General features: G+C 53.7%; 1 protein-coding gene across 1 annotated transcript; it reads right to left on the bottom strand.

Annotated features, from left to right (window-relative positions):
• Positions 1-1,555: 1,555 nt before the first annotated feature.
• On the bottom strand, positions 1,556-8,596 carry SLC29A2 (solute carrier family 29 member 2). Its single transcript, XM_022591370.3, has 11 exons — positions 8,252-8,596; positions 6,658-6,818; positions 6,286-6,425; positions 5,766-5,900; positions 5,023-5,120; positions 4,717-4,801; positions 4,012-4,148; positions 3,645-3,750; positions 3,461-3,546; positions 2,392-2,591; positions 1,556-1,741 (listed from the first exon to the last, which is right to left on the bottom strand). Exons 1-11 carry the CDS (start codon positions 8,432-8,434, stop codon positions 1,630-1,632), a joined length of 1,443 nt encoding a protein of 480 aa, XP_022447078.2. The 5' UTR covers positions 8,435-8,596; the 3' UTR covers positions 1,556-1,629.
• Positions 8,597-13,601: the final 5,005 nt, after the last annotated feature.

Below are 13,601 nucleotides of genomic sequence, written 5' to 3'. Positions count from 1 at the left end.
ACCAGCCAGAACCTGGCACAGTGAAAAAGGGTTGAAGGAGTGTGGCTTTATTTCAGCTCCCAAGGTCATAGCTTGCCTCACTTTCCTCTTTGGTAGCAAAGCAGCCTCCGGCTTCTGAGCAGGGGGCCTGTGCTGGCTCAGCGCCTGGCATATAATAGGTGCTGAGGGAATGGTCACAGAAGGCAGGAGGGCAAGTGGGCAGAAAGGCTGCTGCCTGTAATCTCAAAACCCCCTGCTTTTCTCTGTGCTGGGCAGGGTAGCACAGGTGTGTGGCCAAGCAGGCCTTTCCTCCATCCCTGTGGAGAACTGGCTGACTGCCTCTCTGAGTCTCCATTTCTGAAAAGGGGGAGCCTGGGGAAGCAGAGGACACCGGTGGGGGAGAGAGCGATAGTCATCCATGCGGCCAGGCACTCTGCCCGGGAGCACAGGGCTCCTTGCAGGCCAGTACCCCTGGGCCATAATGTGGTCAAGAGGGCCCAGCACAGGGATGCCCACAAATCCCTGCCACTCTCAGGGCCTTGGTCATCCCATCTGTCAAATGGGTACAATCATCCCCACCCCACCCAGCTCATCAAAGCCAATAGAGCTGAAAGCACTTTGGAAAGTGAATTCATTGTACAAATGGAGAAGGTTATTATTAGACCCAGGAGCAGGGTCAGAGAGAAAAAACAAGCAAAAAGGTGGAGTAAGTGCTTAGGGCTCTCGCCTTGAGCCCCTCAAGGAAAAGGGAAGCAGGCCGTGGGCAGGAAGAACAGCACCTACAGGGAGGTGGGGGCTGGGTCCTGGCTCTGCTGAGAACTGGTCACTTCCCCCTGGGACTCGGTTTCCTCACCTGTACAGAGGGGAGCACAATCCCTGCTGGCCTCCCTCCAAGGGCCTCAGTGTGGCTTCAGTGAGAGAGCGGGTGCAGAAGAGCTTTGCAAACTGTAAAGTGCAGTGCACACATGCAGGCTAACTGCAGTTCTGCGACCCAGGCCCAGCTGGGCTCTGGGGAGTGGACACAGTAAATGCTGGCGACAAAAACCCTGTTTGAGGCCCAGAGGGTCCTTCGAGCACCCTCAGATCCTGAACTCCTTCTCCCTGTCCCTTCAACTTCCCTGGAATCCTCTGTTCTGGAGTCCAGGAGACTTGACCATGGTGTCACTGAGGCCTGGAGAGAAGAGGAGCTCCTGTCCAGGGCTGGCCCCCACTCCCACTCTGAATCTGAAGCTGCGGCCACACCAGCCACACAGTTGGCAAGTTCCCACCTGTGGCCTCTGAGCCCCGGCACTTGGCCAGTGAGTTTTTCATGATTAACAAATGCACTCCTGATGGTGAGGAAGGGCCATTGTCCTCGGCCCTCTTTTTCATGATCATCACCCTTTCAGTGAGGTCTGTGTGCATCTAGATAGTCTGTCTCTGTGCGTCAACTCCACTCCTGGGGAGGGTTAGAATGGCAGGTGGTGAATTCTTCCTTGCAGCACCCCAGGTGGCCACCAGCCCAGGAAAGAGAGCAGCACCCGCCTCTTCCTGGGACCCTCGGACCGTGGGGCCCCAGCCCAGCAGAGGCTTGAGCCTGGCCCACCATTCCCCCTGTGCTGGGTCTCAGCTCCGAAGAGAAGATGCTGGGAGAGCCCTGGACGGAGCACTTTAGAGCAGCGCCTTGAGGAGGAAGGAGAGCGAGGCTCCACAGGAGAGCCCCAGAGCCAGGAAGAAGGTCATGAGGGTGCCGGCCACCTCCCTCTCATGTGGCAGCACCTGCCTAGAACACACAGGAGTAGGAGCTCTTAGAAAATGTCAGGCCCAACCTGGACCCAGCCCTGTGCCCTCCGCCCTCCTAACAACAGGACGCCTGAGTTCTAGTCTGGGCTGACCCAACCTCTGGTCGCTATAATTAGGCCCTTCTCTCTGGACTCCAGTTTCCTGATCTGTAAAATGGGGCCACTGGACATAGACATCTCTCACGCCCCTGGGGCCTAGATGCAACTGCCTTCCTTCCTGGCAGAATGTCCCCTACCTGGTCCTCCCGGTCACCTCTGCTCTCCCTGGATTCTCAACTCCATTTTCCCTAGAGTAAATAGACCAGGAACTCTGCTTGTGATCAAAACCTTAGCTCCCTTGCAACTGAGAATTTGGGGGAGTAGCTGGGCCCTAAGGAATGACAGTCCAACCCATTTATTTCACAGATGGCGAAACTGAGGACCAGAGAGGAGGCCCCAAAATCAGTGCCTGGGCTACTTTACTGGGCAGGAACCTCCCCAGCCAAGTCCTCCTCTCCCCAGCTCCTGGCCTGGGGCCAGCTCAGCAGTTAAAGCCTGACCTGGCAGGTGGCACCAGTGAGGCCCCTCAAAGAGCTAGCCCACCTCCCTGCTCCCAGGCCCTCCCCCCCCCCCACCTTCCCATCCCCCAGACCTGGGCGCCAGGCACATGGTGAGGGACACCAGGTAACCATTTGAAACAGCAAAAAGCAGCATGAAAGTGATGAAGTAGGCGTCCTGTGGGAAGAGGATGGGCAGCCGGGACCTCTCAGGCACGTGGCACAGCATGAAGAGTGGCACAAACAGGACGCGCAGGCAGACCAGCAGGGGCAGCAGCCGGCTGTCTTTGTCTGGCTGCGGCAGAAGGTTGGGGTGAGGGTGGTCCCTGGGAGCAGGGTCTCTGCTCCAGGGACACCCCAGATAGACTCAACTACCACTTCCCCTGACCTACTCCATGTGTGCCAGTGAGGACCCAGCACTTGGGCCTCTGGAGAGCGAGCAGCTGGGCCAAGGCCACCCAGCAATCAAGGACCAGCCTGGGACTAGACTTTGCCTCTCCTGAGCTCCAGTTCATGCTCTCTCCATGGCAGAACTAGACAAGCATCTTCGGTTTTCAACATTGGTGGCTCTGAGCACCCCTGGGTTCCAAAGACCCCTTTGGGGAAGATGGATTTGGAAGCTGGGGAGCCAGGCCCCGTCCTGGCTTGGATGCACAGCTTGTGGGATCTTAGTTCCCCGACCAGGGATTGAACGTGGGCCCTTGGCAGTGAGAGCTCGGAGTCCTAACCACTGGACCACTGGGGAATTCCCAGAGCAGCTACTCTTTGATCTACTTTGTTTGTTGTGTGTCCTTGGAAGATTTCATTTAAAGAAGCAGCATCTTGGCTAAAAGCAATCTCAATACTAGGAATCTTGTCTGACCTCCCATGTGGTGCAGGAAACTCCACATAACAGTCTCTAAGCACCAGGGCCTGGGCCCTAGGCTGGATGCTGGAGACACAGGTCAATTGGACAAGGCTTCTGCTTTCAAAGAGTTCACAGTCTAAGCCCTGGCTTGCATATCTCCAGGGACCAGGTGCTCACTGCTAAACCAGCCAGCTGTTCCATTACCAGACCCAGACCAGTGGGACTGTTGGGACATCACCTTTCTGTGCTCTTTCACACCCTCTGATCCCCGACTGCTTCCCCAAACCGTCAGATCACCCCAGCCTAGGTGTGCTCACCCACAGGAAGTAAGAGGTCAGGCTCCGTCCCAGACAGTCCATGACGTTGAAGAGAAGGAAGCAGCAGATGGGGTTGAAGAACTGACCTGGGAGGGAGAGAGGGCTTATCCTGGTCCCGGCTGCCCTCTTCCCTCTCTGCCCTTCATTCCCACTGCCCTGTCCTCTTCTGCTTCCCAGCACTCACTCCACTTCCCAGGGCTGGTGGAGCTGGTCACCATGGCTGTGATGGCTGGGAAGACGGACAGGGTGACTGTGAAGACCAACACAAGGCACAGCGCCGTCAGCCAGATCTGGGGGTCGGAGGCAAGGGTGTGAGCAGGCAGGCAGACCCAGAGCCCAACACGCAACCAAACCCTCCTGCTCAAGCCCTGGCCCAGGAACAGGGCACTGGAGCCTGGCCCAGCATGTCTCTGACCCACCATAACCCTGTCACCTTGGGTGGACCAGGTGAGTACAGGCCTCAGCGCATTCTAAGAGTCTCTGGGGAAGGCTGGAGAGAGCAGCCCTCTCTTCCCCAGGGGTGGTGGTTGGGGGCTATATCCAAGCCAAACCTTCTGGAAGACAATGAAAACTGAAGGTTTCCCTGGCTTCTGGGGTTCCTCTGGCTCCATCTCTGTCTCCTTCTCAGGGTCAAGATCCAGAGTCAGCGCTGCCCTTTGGGGGCTGTTGGGAATCCCGTTCTTCTCATCTGGGGCAAGAGGGGAGGGCAGGGTCATGCCTGTGACCCACGCTTGTGACAACCAGGCCCGAGGGAAGGAGATTCCAAGCAATTAAAACAAGTGACCCTCCACCAGCCCAGGGTGCAGGCAAAGAGAATTAACAATGGAAAGATGCCGAGCTACTATTTATTAAGCCCATACTTGTACCTGGCAGAGTTAAGCACCTTAAATGGATTATTTCACTGCCATTGCTTTACAAATTAAGAAACTGAGGCTCAGAGGGGTTACGTGACTTGACTAAGGTCACACAGCTTGGGTGTTATGAAGCTAGAATTCAAACTCAGACACACTAGGATCTAGAACTTGTATGCCTGAAGCTCTACTGCCTCCCCATTTTATAGAGGAGGAAACTGAGGCCCAGAGGGCAAAGGGATGACTTTAAGCCCATTGACTTCCCTTCAAGATCTTCTGCCTCTGATTACACGAGGCTACTAGGGATGAGGGTTCTAGTTGGGGACGGAGGGGAAATGCTTCCCTGTGGTGGTGCCTCTAGCCTCCGCTGGGACCTCCACCTCCCTGTCAGGGTCCCGGGCTCACCAGGCTTGAGGAGCTCAGCTTTGGTCTCCAGCTCTTGACCTTGTGCCTTTGATGGTTTCTTGGCCAGGTAGTAGCGGGCAAACTTCTGCAGAAGGAAAGCGTTGTCCCTGCCTGGCTTGGCTGAAGTGCCTGGATCCCTCCCCACCCTGTTGACTTAGAGGCTGGGGTCCCCCAGTGGCTGACTCCTTTGGGGATCAGGGCTGGGCCCAGGTCCCCTCTGCCTCCTTTGGCCTCTCTCAGGGCCTCAGACTCAGGGCTGTATCTGTGATGCTCTGAAGCGGGCCTTGAGCCCAATACCAGGCTCACCAGGTGGGGCAGGCTCAGGTAACACACGATGGACATGAGGATGCCCACGCAGGGCGTGATGAAGTACCCCAGGGCGGAGGTCTGGGCATCCACGCCACCTGTGCAGAAACTTCAGCTGCAGAAGGGAGGTGGCTGGTCCACCAGCTCCCGCAGGGCTAGCAACTCTTTTCCTGCTTCGCATTATGCATGTCTCAGATTCACCTCCCGGCATCTTCCATTCCTCCCACTAACAGACTCAGGACCCTTGTGCCGGGGGCCCCAGCCCAGCCCTTCACTCCTCTCACTCTTCCCCGTGTGTCATTTTTGTTGAGCACCTACTATGTGCTCATTATTACTGCATGCTCCTTACAATCTGAGGGTGGAGCTATAATAATCATTCAGGTGGGGAACCTGACACAGGTAAGTGCCAGCCAATGCCCCCAGCTAGGGAGCAGTGGAACCGGGATTCAAACCCAAGTCTATCTGAATCCCAAACCTGTGCTCCCTTCCCTCAACCTCAGCCTACTGCCACATGCCAGTGCTGGCCTCAGGGATCCTGCCCCTGGCCCCAAGTTAACCCAATCCTCACCTAGTCATTCTCTCATTGTATAACTCAAGAGCCCCAAACCCAATCCCCAGCTCCCCCATCACCCCATCACCTCCATCTCCACCAAAGCCCAAGGCATCCTGCTCTTGGCACATTCTCTCTGCTCCCCAGAATCCCAGAGGCCACCCCTGCCCTCCAGCCACCCAAGTCTACTCACTGGCCATGGACATGAGCATGGCAAGAGCAGCGAAGATCCCAGCCAGGCCCTGGCCGCTGAGGAAGAGGGTGCTGTACGTGGAAGGCATGGTGCCCAGTTGCCCGAAGAGGCTGCCCTGCAGAACCGCACAGAAGGCTGTGGAGGGACAGGATTGGGGGCCGCTGCTCAACTAGGCAGGCCTTGGGGGCTCCCTGGAGGAGGTGTTGGCAGGGTGCATAGGGGACTCTGGACTAGGTTGGGTAGGCATGTTCCTATGTAACACCCCACGTTCATTCCTCCTCCGAGGTGCAGCCCTAGGTGTGAGGGGCTAGGGGCCAGGAGACCTGCTCTTAGGTCGCTGTTGGGCCTTGGACGAGTGACTTTTCTTCCCCCCTGGGCCTCAGTTTCTCATCAGGGATATGGGTGATGCTACTGCTGTCTTCCCTTCTTGGATACCTTGGGCCCTTTCAGTAAAAAGAAGAGGCTGGGCTGAAGCCCTGGGGGGCTGGGTGGGGAGGTGGAGAAGGGCAGCGGTGCTCACAGTTGATGAACCAGACAGAGGCCATGGTGATGGAGAAGAAGGGCTCAGGGCTCACGTCCACCTTGACCAACACCGCCGTCAGGGTAAAGAGCAGCAGGATGACCAGCAGGCTGCCCAGAATCCGCACCGTCTCGGGGATGCTGCTCAGAACGGAGGAGGGCAGCGTGGGCATCGCTGGGCCCAGGCCAGGTGAGGGGAGGGGGCAAGAGTCTCATCCCAGGGCTGGACAGTGGGGGCTGGGGAGAGATGCAGGGGGGAGGGGAGGAAGCATGGGAGGTCTTCCCTGGGCCCACATGGAGCTGCCTCAGCAAAGGCCGGGAAGGAACAACACAGGGATGGCCCGGCATTGAGCCCAAGGGCAGGGCTTCTCACCACTGGTACAGGAAGGAGTTGAGGAGTGTGAAGAGCAGCAGAGGCAGCTGGGACAGCAGTGTCACCCAGTTGTTGAAGTTGAAGGTATCTGCAGGGCTCGTGTGGTTGGTGCCCAGGGTCTCGGTGGTGCCGTTGGCCCCTGCCAGACGCCCCTGGAAGTACTGCCAGGATGCCAGGGCAGCGGGGTACAGGGTCACCCTACAACCTACCCTCAGGAACCCCCCAGCCTTCTCCCTCTGCCTCCTCCCGTGCTTGGGATTGCTTCGTTAACTTCTGCGGGACTGACTCTCTGTCTTTGCACCGTCCCCAGCACCTGGCACACAGTTGGAGCTCGATGAACGTGCATTGAATTGAATGGCTGAAGTCTGGGACCGAGCCCAAGCACTAAGAACCCCCAACTTGGGCTTTGCTCCATCTTTGGATCACCCCTCCTCTCCTGTGCCCTGGCTCCAGCCCCCACCCCCACTCCTGCAGCAGCTTCCAGGTTCTCAAGTATTTATGGAGCTCCTACTGTAAGCCAGGCTCTGGCCCAGGTGCTGACCAACTGCTTTCTCTCTGGAACACACATCCTGCCACGACTCTGCTTAACTCCCCCGCTCCCTGTCCATGGCTCCCTGTTGCCTGCAAGGCAAAGCCCCAAGGTTTTGGAACAGCATTTGGGGCCCTTCAGAACCAGACCCTGGTCTCCCTTTTGTGCCCCATTTCCTGTTCCGTCCTGCTAAGCTCCAGTCACCCCAAGCGCTGGCCCTTACTCTGAATAAGCTGGTACTCTCCTGCCTCTCGGTGTCTTTGCAAGGCTGCTATCTCCGCCTGGAGTGCCCTCTCCCCTCCTACCACTCCCCTCCCCCAACACAAATGCTTTACCCAAGTTACAAATCACCTCTTCCGTTAAGCAGAAGGAATTGCTCCCTCCCCTGGGGACCCACGGGACTCTGCTCCAAGCCTGGGATGGCACGTGTCATGTTACATTATTTATATTTCTTATGCACCCATCTTGCTCTCAAGACCATGGGCTGATTCATCTTTGGGTCTCCAGGGCCCAGCACAGAGCCAGGCACTAAAGAGGCATCTGGAAAGTTGTTGTATTTAATATATAAGAATAACCCAGTCCCAAAGAGAACACAAGCCCCACATTCCTGCCTTCCCTTGAAAGAATGTAAGCTCCGTGAGGATGAAACCTTCCTCTGCTATGTTTCCTTCTGTACCCCCAGTGCCAGGAATTCTAGGTGTACATTAACTATTTGTTGGATGAATGAATGTAATTCATGCTATTTCAAAGAAAAAAAAAAGGCTTGGATAACCCAATTTTTGAGTGACTAGCAAGGAATAATGACAAACAGGGGAAGTAGGTGGGTAGCTCCTTGCTGGTTCCACAGGATCCCCTGACCTGGTGGCCTTGCCCCTCTAGGATCTGGGCATCCCTCAAAGCTTGGTCGTCCTAGCCATGAGAGAGGCACCTCCCCTCCCTGAGGATCCTGCCTCAGCCGACAAACGGACATAATGAGGAATCAAAGGCGGCGTGGTGGGGAAAGGCAGCTGGAGGGACGGACGGTGGCTGTGACCGTGGGGCTGTCACTCCAGCCACGAGTCTCACCGGGATGGCTGTGATGAAGAAGTTCCAGGGAAGGAGGGTGCCCAGCCCCAGGAGGAAGAAGCTGATCCCGACCAGGTGGTAGCTGTAAGGATCATTCAGAAGGTCACCCGGAGGACGTCCCGCTTCGGCGGCCCCTCCCACCTCCCAGGGCAGCGCCTCCAGAGAGCGGACTACAACCCCCATCACCCAGGCTCAGGCACCCGAGGGAGGCGGCTGACGGGAATTGTAGTTCCAGCTGGTCTGCTTTGCGCTTTGGAGAGCCCGAAGGGAGCGGGTCTGAGCTGCCCACGGCCACCGGATCCCCATACGCACCCCATCCGGTCCCCAACTCGCCTGTCCTGGGGGGCGTCTCCTCGCGCCATGGCCGCCCAGCGGGATGCGCCCGGGTGGGAGAGAGATGGGGAAGCCGCACCTGCACCTGCTCCGGGGCCCGTGGGCCGAGCCGGGGACCCAAGAGGCTAGGTCTTGCAGGTGGTGGACAGGGGAAGGGGGGGTCGGGTCTCCCCGAGTCTGGAGCGGGGTAGGGGGAGGCTGGAGCCGGACAGGGAGCCTCGGGCCGATTTCGCCTAGTCTCAGGCTCCGCAGGCTCCGACCTCGGCTCCGCCCCCGGGGCGGGGACAGAGGGTCGCACCACCCCTCCCGGCCTCAGGACTGGGGACTCCAGACTCCCGCGTCTGATCCCGGTCTGACCACGCCGTCCCCGGACCTCAATGGCCCCCGCGCCGCCCGAGAGGCGGTGACCTAGGAAGATTCCCCCGCCGCCTCCCCTCTCTGCGGGCGCCTGGCCCGGACCAGTGTGGGCGGGGTGGGGGGAGGTAGCGGGAAGGTGCCCCCCCACCTCCCCAGCGGAGTGCTGTGGAGCTGACCTGGCTCAGGGTTCTCCTGGCTCCGCCAAGTCGGAGGTGGTGCAGTGGCGCTGCCAGCGCCGGCTAACTTGGCAGACCGCCGAGGGGCCGGGTCGCCGCGCGCCCGCCAAGCCCCGGCCGAGGGTGTAATCCGAGAGCGGCCGGTGCCGGGGGAAGCCAGAGAGACCGTCTGTCGCCAGCGGTCCTGGCGGGCTGCGCCTAGGTGGGTCCCCCGGGAGGCAGAGGGGAGGGCCAAGTGCAGGTGCCGGTCTGGAAGACAGACGAACAGATGGACCCTTCTTCTCCAGTGGGTGCCTGGGGAAGCGCCGGGACTTTGGGGCGCACGACGGAGGGGCGAGTCCCTCCGGGGCCTCCAGGCGGGTTTCCCGGTGGCGGTGTGGCTGAGCTCCGGAGCAGTGAGGGGCTAAGCAAAGGGTCCGGAGGAATGGGTGAGCCGGAGGTGAGCCCAGACCCGCTCCCTAGCCTCGCCTGGTGCCCTCCTACCACCGCCGCTTAAAAAAAAACAAACTTTCAGCGGTCCCACGTCACATCTTATCAAATATTAAGATGCATCCACTTCCCACTTTTTTCCGTTAAAAACTTTGAAAGATGATAGACCATTGCCCTTTTGTAATTAATTCTCTCTAACTCATATAATTTACGAGTGGGTTTGTTTTCTCTTCAATCGCCATGCGTATTGGGGATGCTGGAGAAACAAGAGGTTTTAAATCACAAATTATTTTCATTAGTAATGACATTTTTTGGCCATTTCCAGGTTCTTGTGTTTTGTTTTGTTTTTCTCTAGCCGACTGTGAGTATGTGAAGCAAAGACTGTACTTACCTTTTTTTTTTAATATTTATTTATTTGGTTGCACTGGGTCTTAGTCGTGCCAAGTGGGCTCCTTAGTTGTGGCTCGCCGGCTCCTTAGTTGTGGCATGTGAACTCTTAGTTGTGGCATGCATGTGGGATCTAGTTCCCTGACCAGGAATTGAACCCGGGCCCACTGCATTGGGAGCGCGGAGTCTTAACCACTGTGCCACCAGGAAAGTCCCTACTTACCTGATTTATTGTTTATTGCAAACATCTAGCGCCACTGCCCGGTACATAGCAGGTGCCTGATAAATGTTTGGTTAATAAATGGATTGCAGTGATATACAAATGATTTTAGGGAGAACAGAGACATCATTAAATTACAGTGAATGAGAACTTTATTCTGTCTTCAATTTGCTTTCAAGCTTTCGGAGTACAACAAGGGGGAAAGTCTCAACTGCGGTGCTAGCATGTTTCTAACACCTGTTAACCTCTCTCTCTCTCTCTCACACACACACACACACACACACACACAAACTGGCCTCAGGGCTTCTGCTGACAACTTTACCTAAATAGAGATTAATAACTTACGTTAATTCTATCTATTTTTATAGTTACTTTATTTTTAGGGCTACTTATGCTGGTTTCCTATTTATTATAAGGTATACTTTTCCTTGAAAATGAATGTATTTATACACTTAATGGGGGGGGCACAGCTGTGACACAAGTTTCCATGGAAGTACATGAGGAACTGAGGTTTAAGGAACATTGCATTTCTGAGGCTGTGAGCGAAGACGATGAAGGCGTTTCACCGAGAGAACAACCCGTGCCACGGTCAGGGACATAAGAATGCCGACACATTCTGGGACATACAAATAGATCCCTGTGGCAGGCACGGCAGGAGGAGGCGACAGAGCTTCTGCGAGAGCCGGTCTAGTTATGACCGGCCTGAGGGCTGAGTAAGGAGTGTGGATTTCATTTTAAAGGAGGGGTTCTCCACTCGGTCAGACTCAGTCATCCTTCTAAGAGAAAATATTTTGTTACTATCCTGCAGTGAAATTCATCTGTAATAAAACCTATCTATATATGCAAAAGTTAATGTCAATAAAATACCCTAATTGTACTACCCAGGATAGAGAAAAGTATCTAGTAATAAAATAATGTGTGTTTGAATATGTTAATGCTCAGGAACAGTGAAGCAGTCAGATTCTGGCCCCTCTTTATAAAACCACTGTTCATGCAATGGCTGTGAATGCATACACAGTACAGGCGAACCGGCCACTCCAAGACCACTAGTTTGCTATTGGTGATGTGATTTTCTGAAATGGTGACCAAGTCTTGGCAAAATTCCAAACAAAACAAAGTGCAGCTGTCCCTCTACATAGAGTCGCTGCGTTACTGAAAAATGCTGTGTATACTCGAACCTTACAAATAATACATTTTATCCATACATGAAATGTGATTAGTCTAAGAGAAAATTATCAACATGGTTTTCAAAAATAAATAATAGATTTTATTTTTAGTACTGTTTTAGATTTACAGAAGAGTTGAGTAAATAATACATAGAGATCCATATACTCACCCTTGCACTCCATTGCCCAGTTTCCCCTATTACTAACATCTTGTGTTAGTGTGGTACATTTGTTACAATTGATAAACCAATATCAATATATTATTATTATTTTTTAATAAATTTATTTATTTATTCATTTATTTAATTTTTGGCTACATTGGGTCTTCGCTGCTGCACACGGGCTTTCTCTAGTTGCAGTGAGTGGAGGCTACTCTTTGTTGCGGGGCGCAGGCTTCTCATTGTGGTGGCTTCTCTTGTTGCAGAGCACGGGCTCTAGGCGCACGGGCTGCAGTAGTTGTGGCTCGCGGGCTCTAGAGCGCAGGCTCAGTAGTTGTGGTTCACGGGCTTAGTTGCTCCGCGGCATATGGGATCTTCCCGGACCAGGGCTCAGAACCCGTGTCCCCTGCATTGGCAGGCGGATTCTTAACCACTGCGCCACCAGGGAAGCCCAATATATTATTATTAACTATAGTCCGTAGTTTACATTAAGATTCACTCTTTGTGTTGTACAGTCTATGGGTTTTGACAAATGTATAATGTCATGTGTCCACTGTCACAGTTTCATGTAGAATAATTTCACTGCCCTAAAAGTCCCCTGTGCTTTACCTATTCACACCTTTCCTCCATCCCCCGAACCCCTGGCAACCACTGATCTCTTTACTGTCAATATAGTTTTGCCTTTTCTGAAATGTCATATAGTTAGAATCATACAGTACATAGTCTTTTCCCAACCTCAGCACTACAGACATTTGGCTGGATAATTCTTGGTTGTGGGAGCTGTCCTGTTCATTGGAGGATGTTTAGCAGAGTCCTAGACCACACCCACTAGATGCCAGTAGCACCTTCCCCCAGTTGTGATAATCAATGTCTCCACACATTGCCAATTTGCCCTGGGGGCAAAACTGCGCCTAGCTGAGAACTGATGTTCTGGAGTCTTTGTTCTCAGCTCTGTCAGACCCAACACCCTCTTTTTTTTTTTTAATTGAAGTATAGTTGATTTACAATGTTGTGTTAGTTTCAGGTGTACAGCAATATATATATATTCTTTTTCAAAATATTTTCCATTATAGGTTATCAAAAGATATTGAATATAGTTCCCTGTGCTATACAGTAGGTCCTTGTTGTTTATCTTTTTTATATGTAGTAGTGTATATCTGTTAATCCCAAACTCCTAATTTATCCCTCCCCTGTTTTCCCCTTAAAAATAAGTGTGTTTTCTATTTACAAACATTCTATTTCTGTTTTGTAAATAAGTTCATTTGTATCATATTTTTATTTTTTTAAATTTATTTATTTATTTATTTTTGGCTGCGTTGGGTCTTTGTTGATGCGCACGCGCTTTCTCTAGTTGCCGTGAGCGGCAGCTACTCTTCATTGCGGAGCTTGTGCTTTTCATTGCGGTGGCTTCTCTTGTTGCGGAGCACGGGCTCTAGGCACGCGGGCTTCAGTAGTTGTGGCTCGCGGGCTCTAGAGCATAGGTTCCGTAGTTGTGGTGCACAGGCTTAGTTGCTCCGCGGCATGTGGGATCTTCCCGGACCAGGGATCAAACCCGTGTCCCCTACATTCTTAACCACTGCGCCACCAGGGAAGTCCCCACACTCGTTTCTATCTTCCTCCTTGACATCTCTTTGCTGATACGGGCCACGAAGAATTGGGGATTATTTGTTGCCACAGTATAACATGGCCTACCATTACAGCTCTAACTTGTCAAGAAGTTCTTCCTGTTACTCTATTTAAAATTCCAAACCAATTTCCCCATCCCACAACCCTGCTCTACATTTTCTTTTTCCATAAACTTAACACCTCCTAATTTTTTTTTTCTTTTTTGGCCACGCCACATGGCTTGCAGGGCCTCAGTTCTCCCACCAGGGACTGAACCCCGGCCACAGCAGTGAAAGCCTGGGATACTAACCACTAGGCCACCAGGGAACTCCCTCTCCTAATTTTCTTAGACAGTATGTCCGTTGTTTGGTCTGTCTGTCGTCACTAGACTGTAAGCTTCACAGGGGGAGAAACGTTCATCTGGTTGGTACACTGATGTATCCCAAGTGTCTTGAGCAGGATCTAGCATGAATATTTGTTGAATGAATGAATAATGCTTTCCTACTTGTATATAACAAG

This window comes from Delphinapterus leucas, chromosome 7 (genome assembly GCF_059928025.1).
Source record: "Delphinapterus leucas isolate spDelLeu-1000000601 "Yukka" chromosome 7, BTC_Dleu_Yukka2, whole genome shotgun sequence".
Lineage (NCBI taxonomy): Eukaryota > Metazoa > Chordata > Mammalia > Artiodactyla > Monodontidae > Delphinapterus > Delphinapterus leucas.
Note: the sequence above shows the minus strand (reverse complement) of the source record. Positions and strands in the feature narration are given on the sequence as shown.

Excerpts from the sequence above, each read along its gene's own strand:
- SLC29A2 (XM_022591370.3), bottom strand. The coding sequence starts at position 8,434 with ATGGGGGTTGTAGTCCGCTCTCTGGAGGCGCTGCCCTGGGAGGTGGGA. Across the intron at positions 5,121-5,765 it reads CATGCTCATGTCCATGGCCA|GTGGCGTGGATGCCCAGACC; the intron begins GTGAGTAGACTT and ends GTTTCTGCACAG. Across the intron at positions 1,742-2,391 it reads ACCATGTGCCTGGCGCCCAG|GCAGGTGCTGCCACATGAGA; the intron begins GTCTGGGGGATG and ends TGTGTGTTCTAG.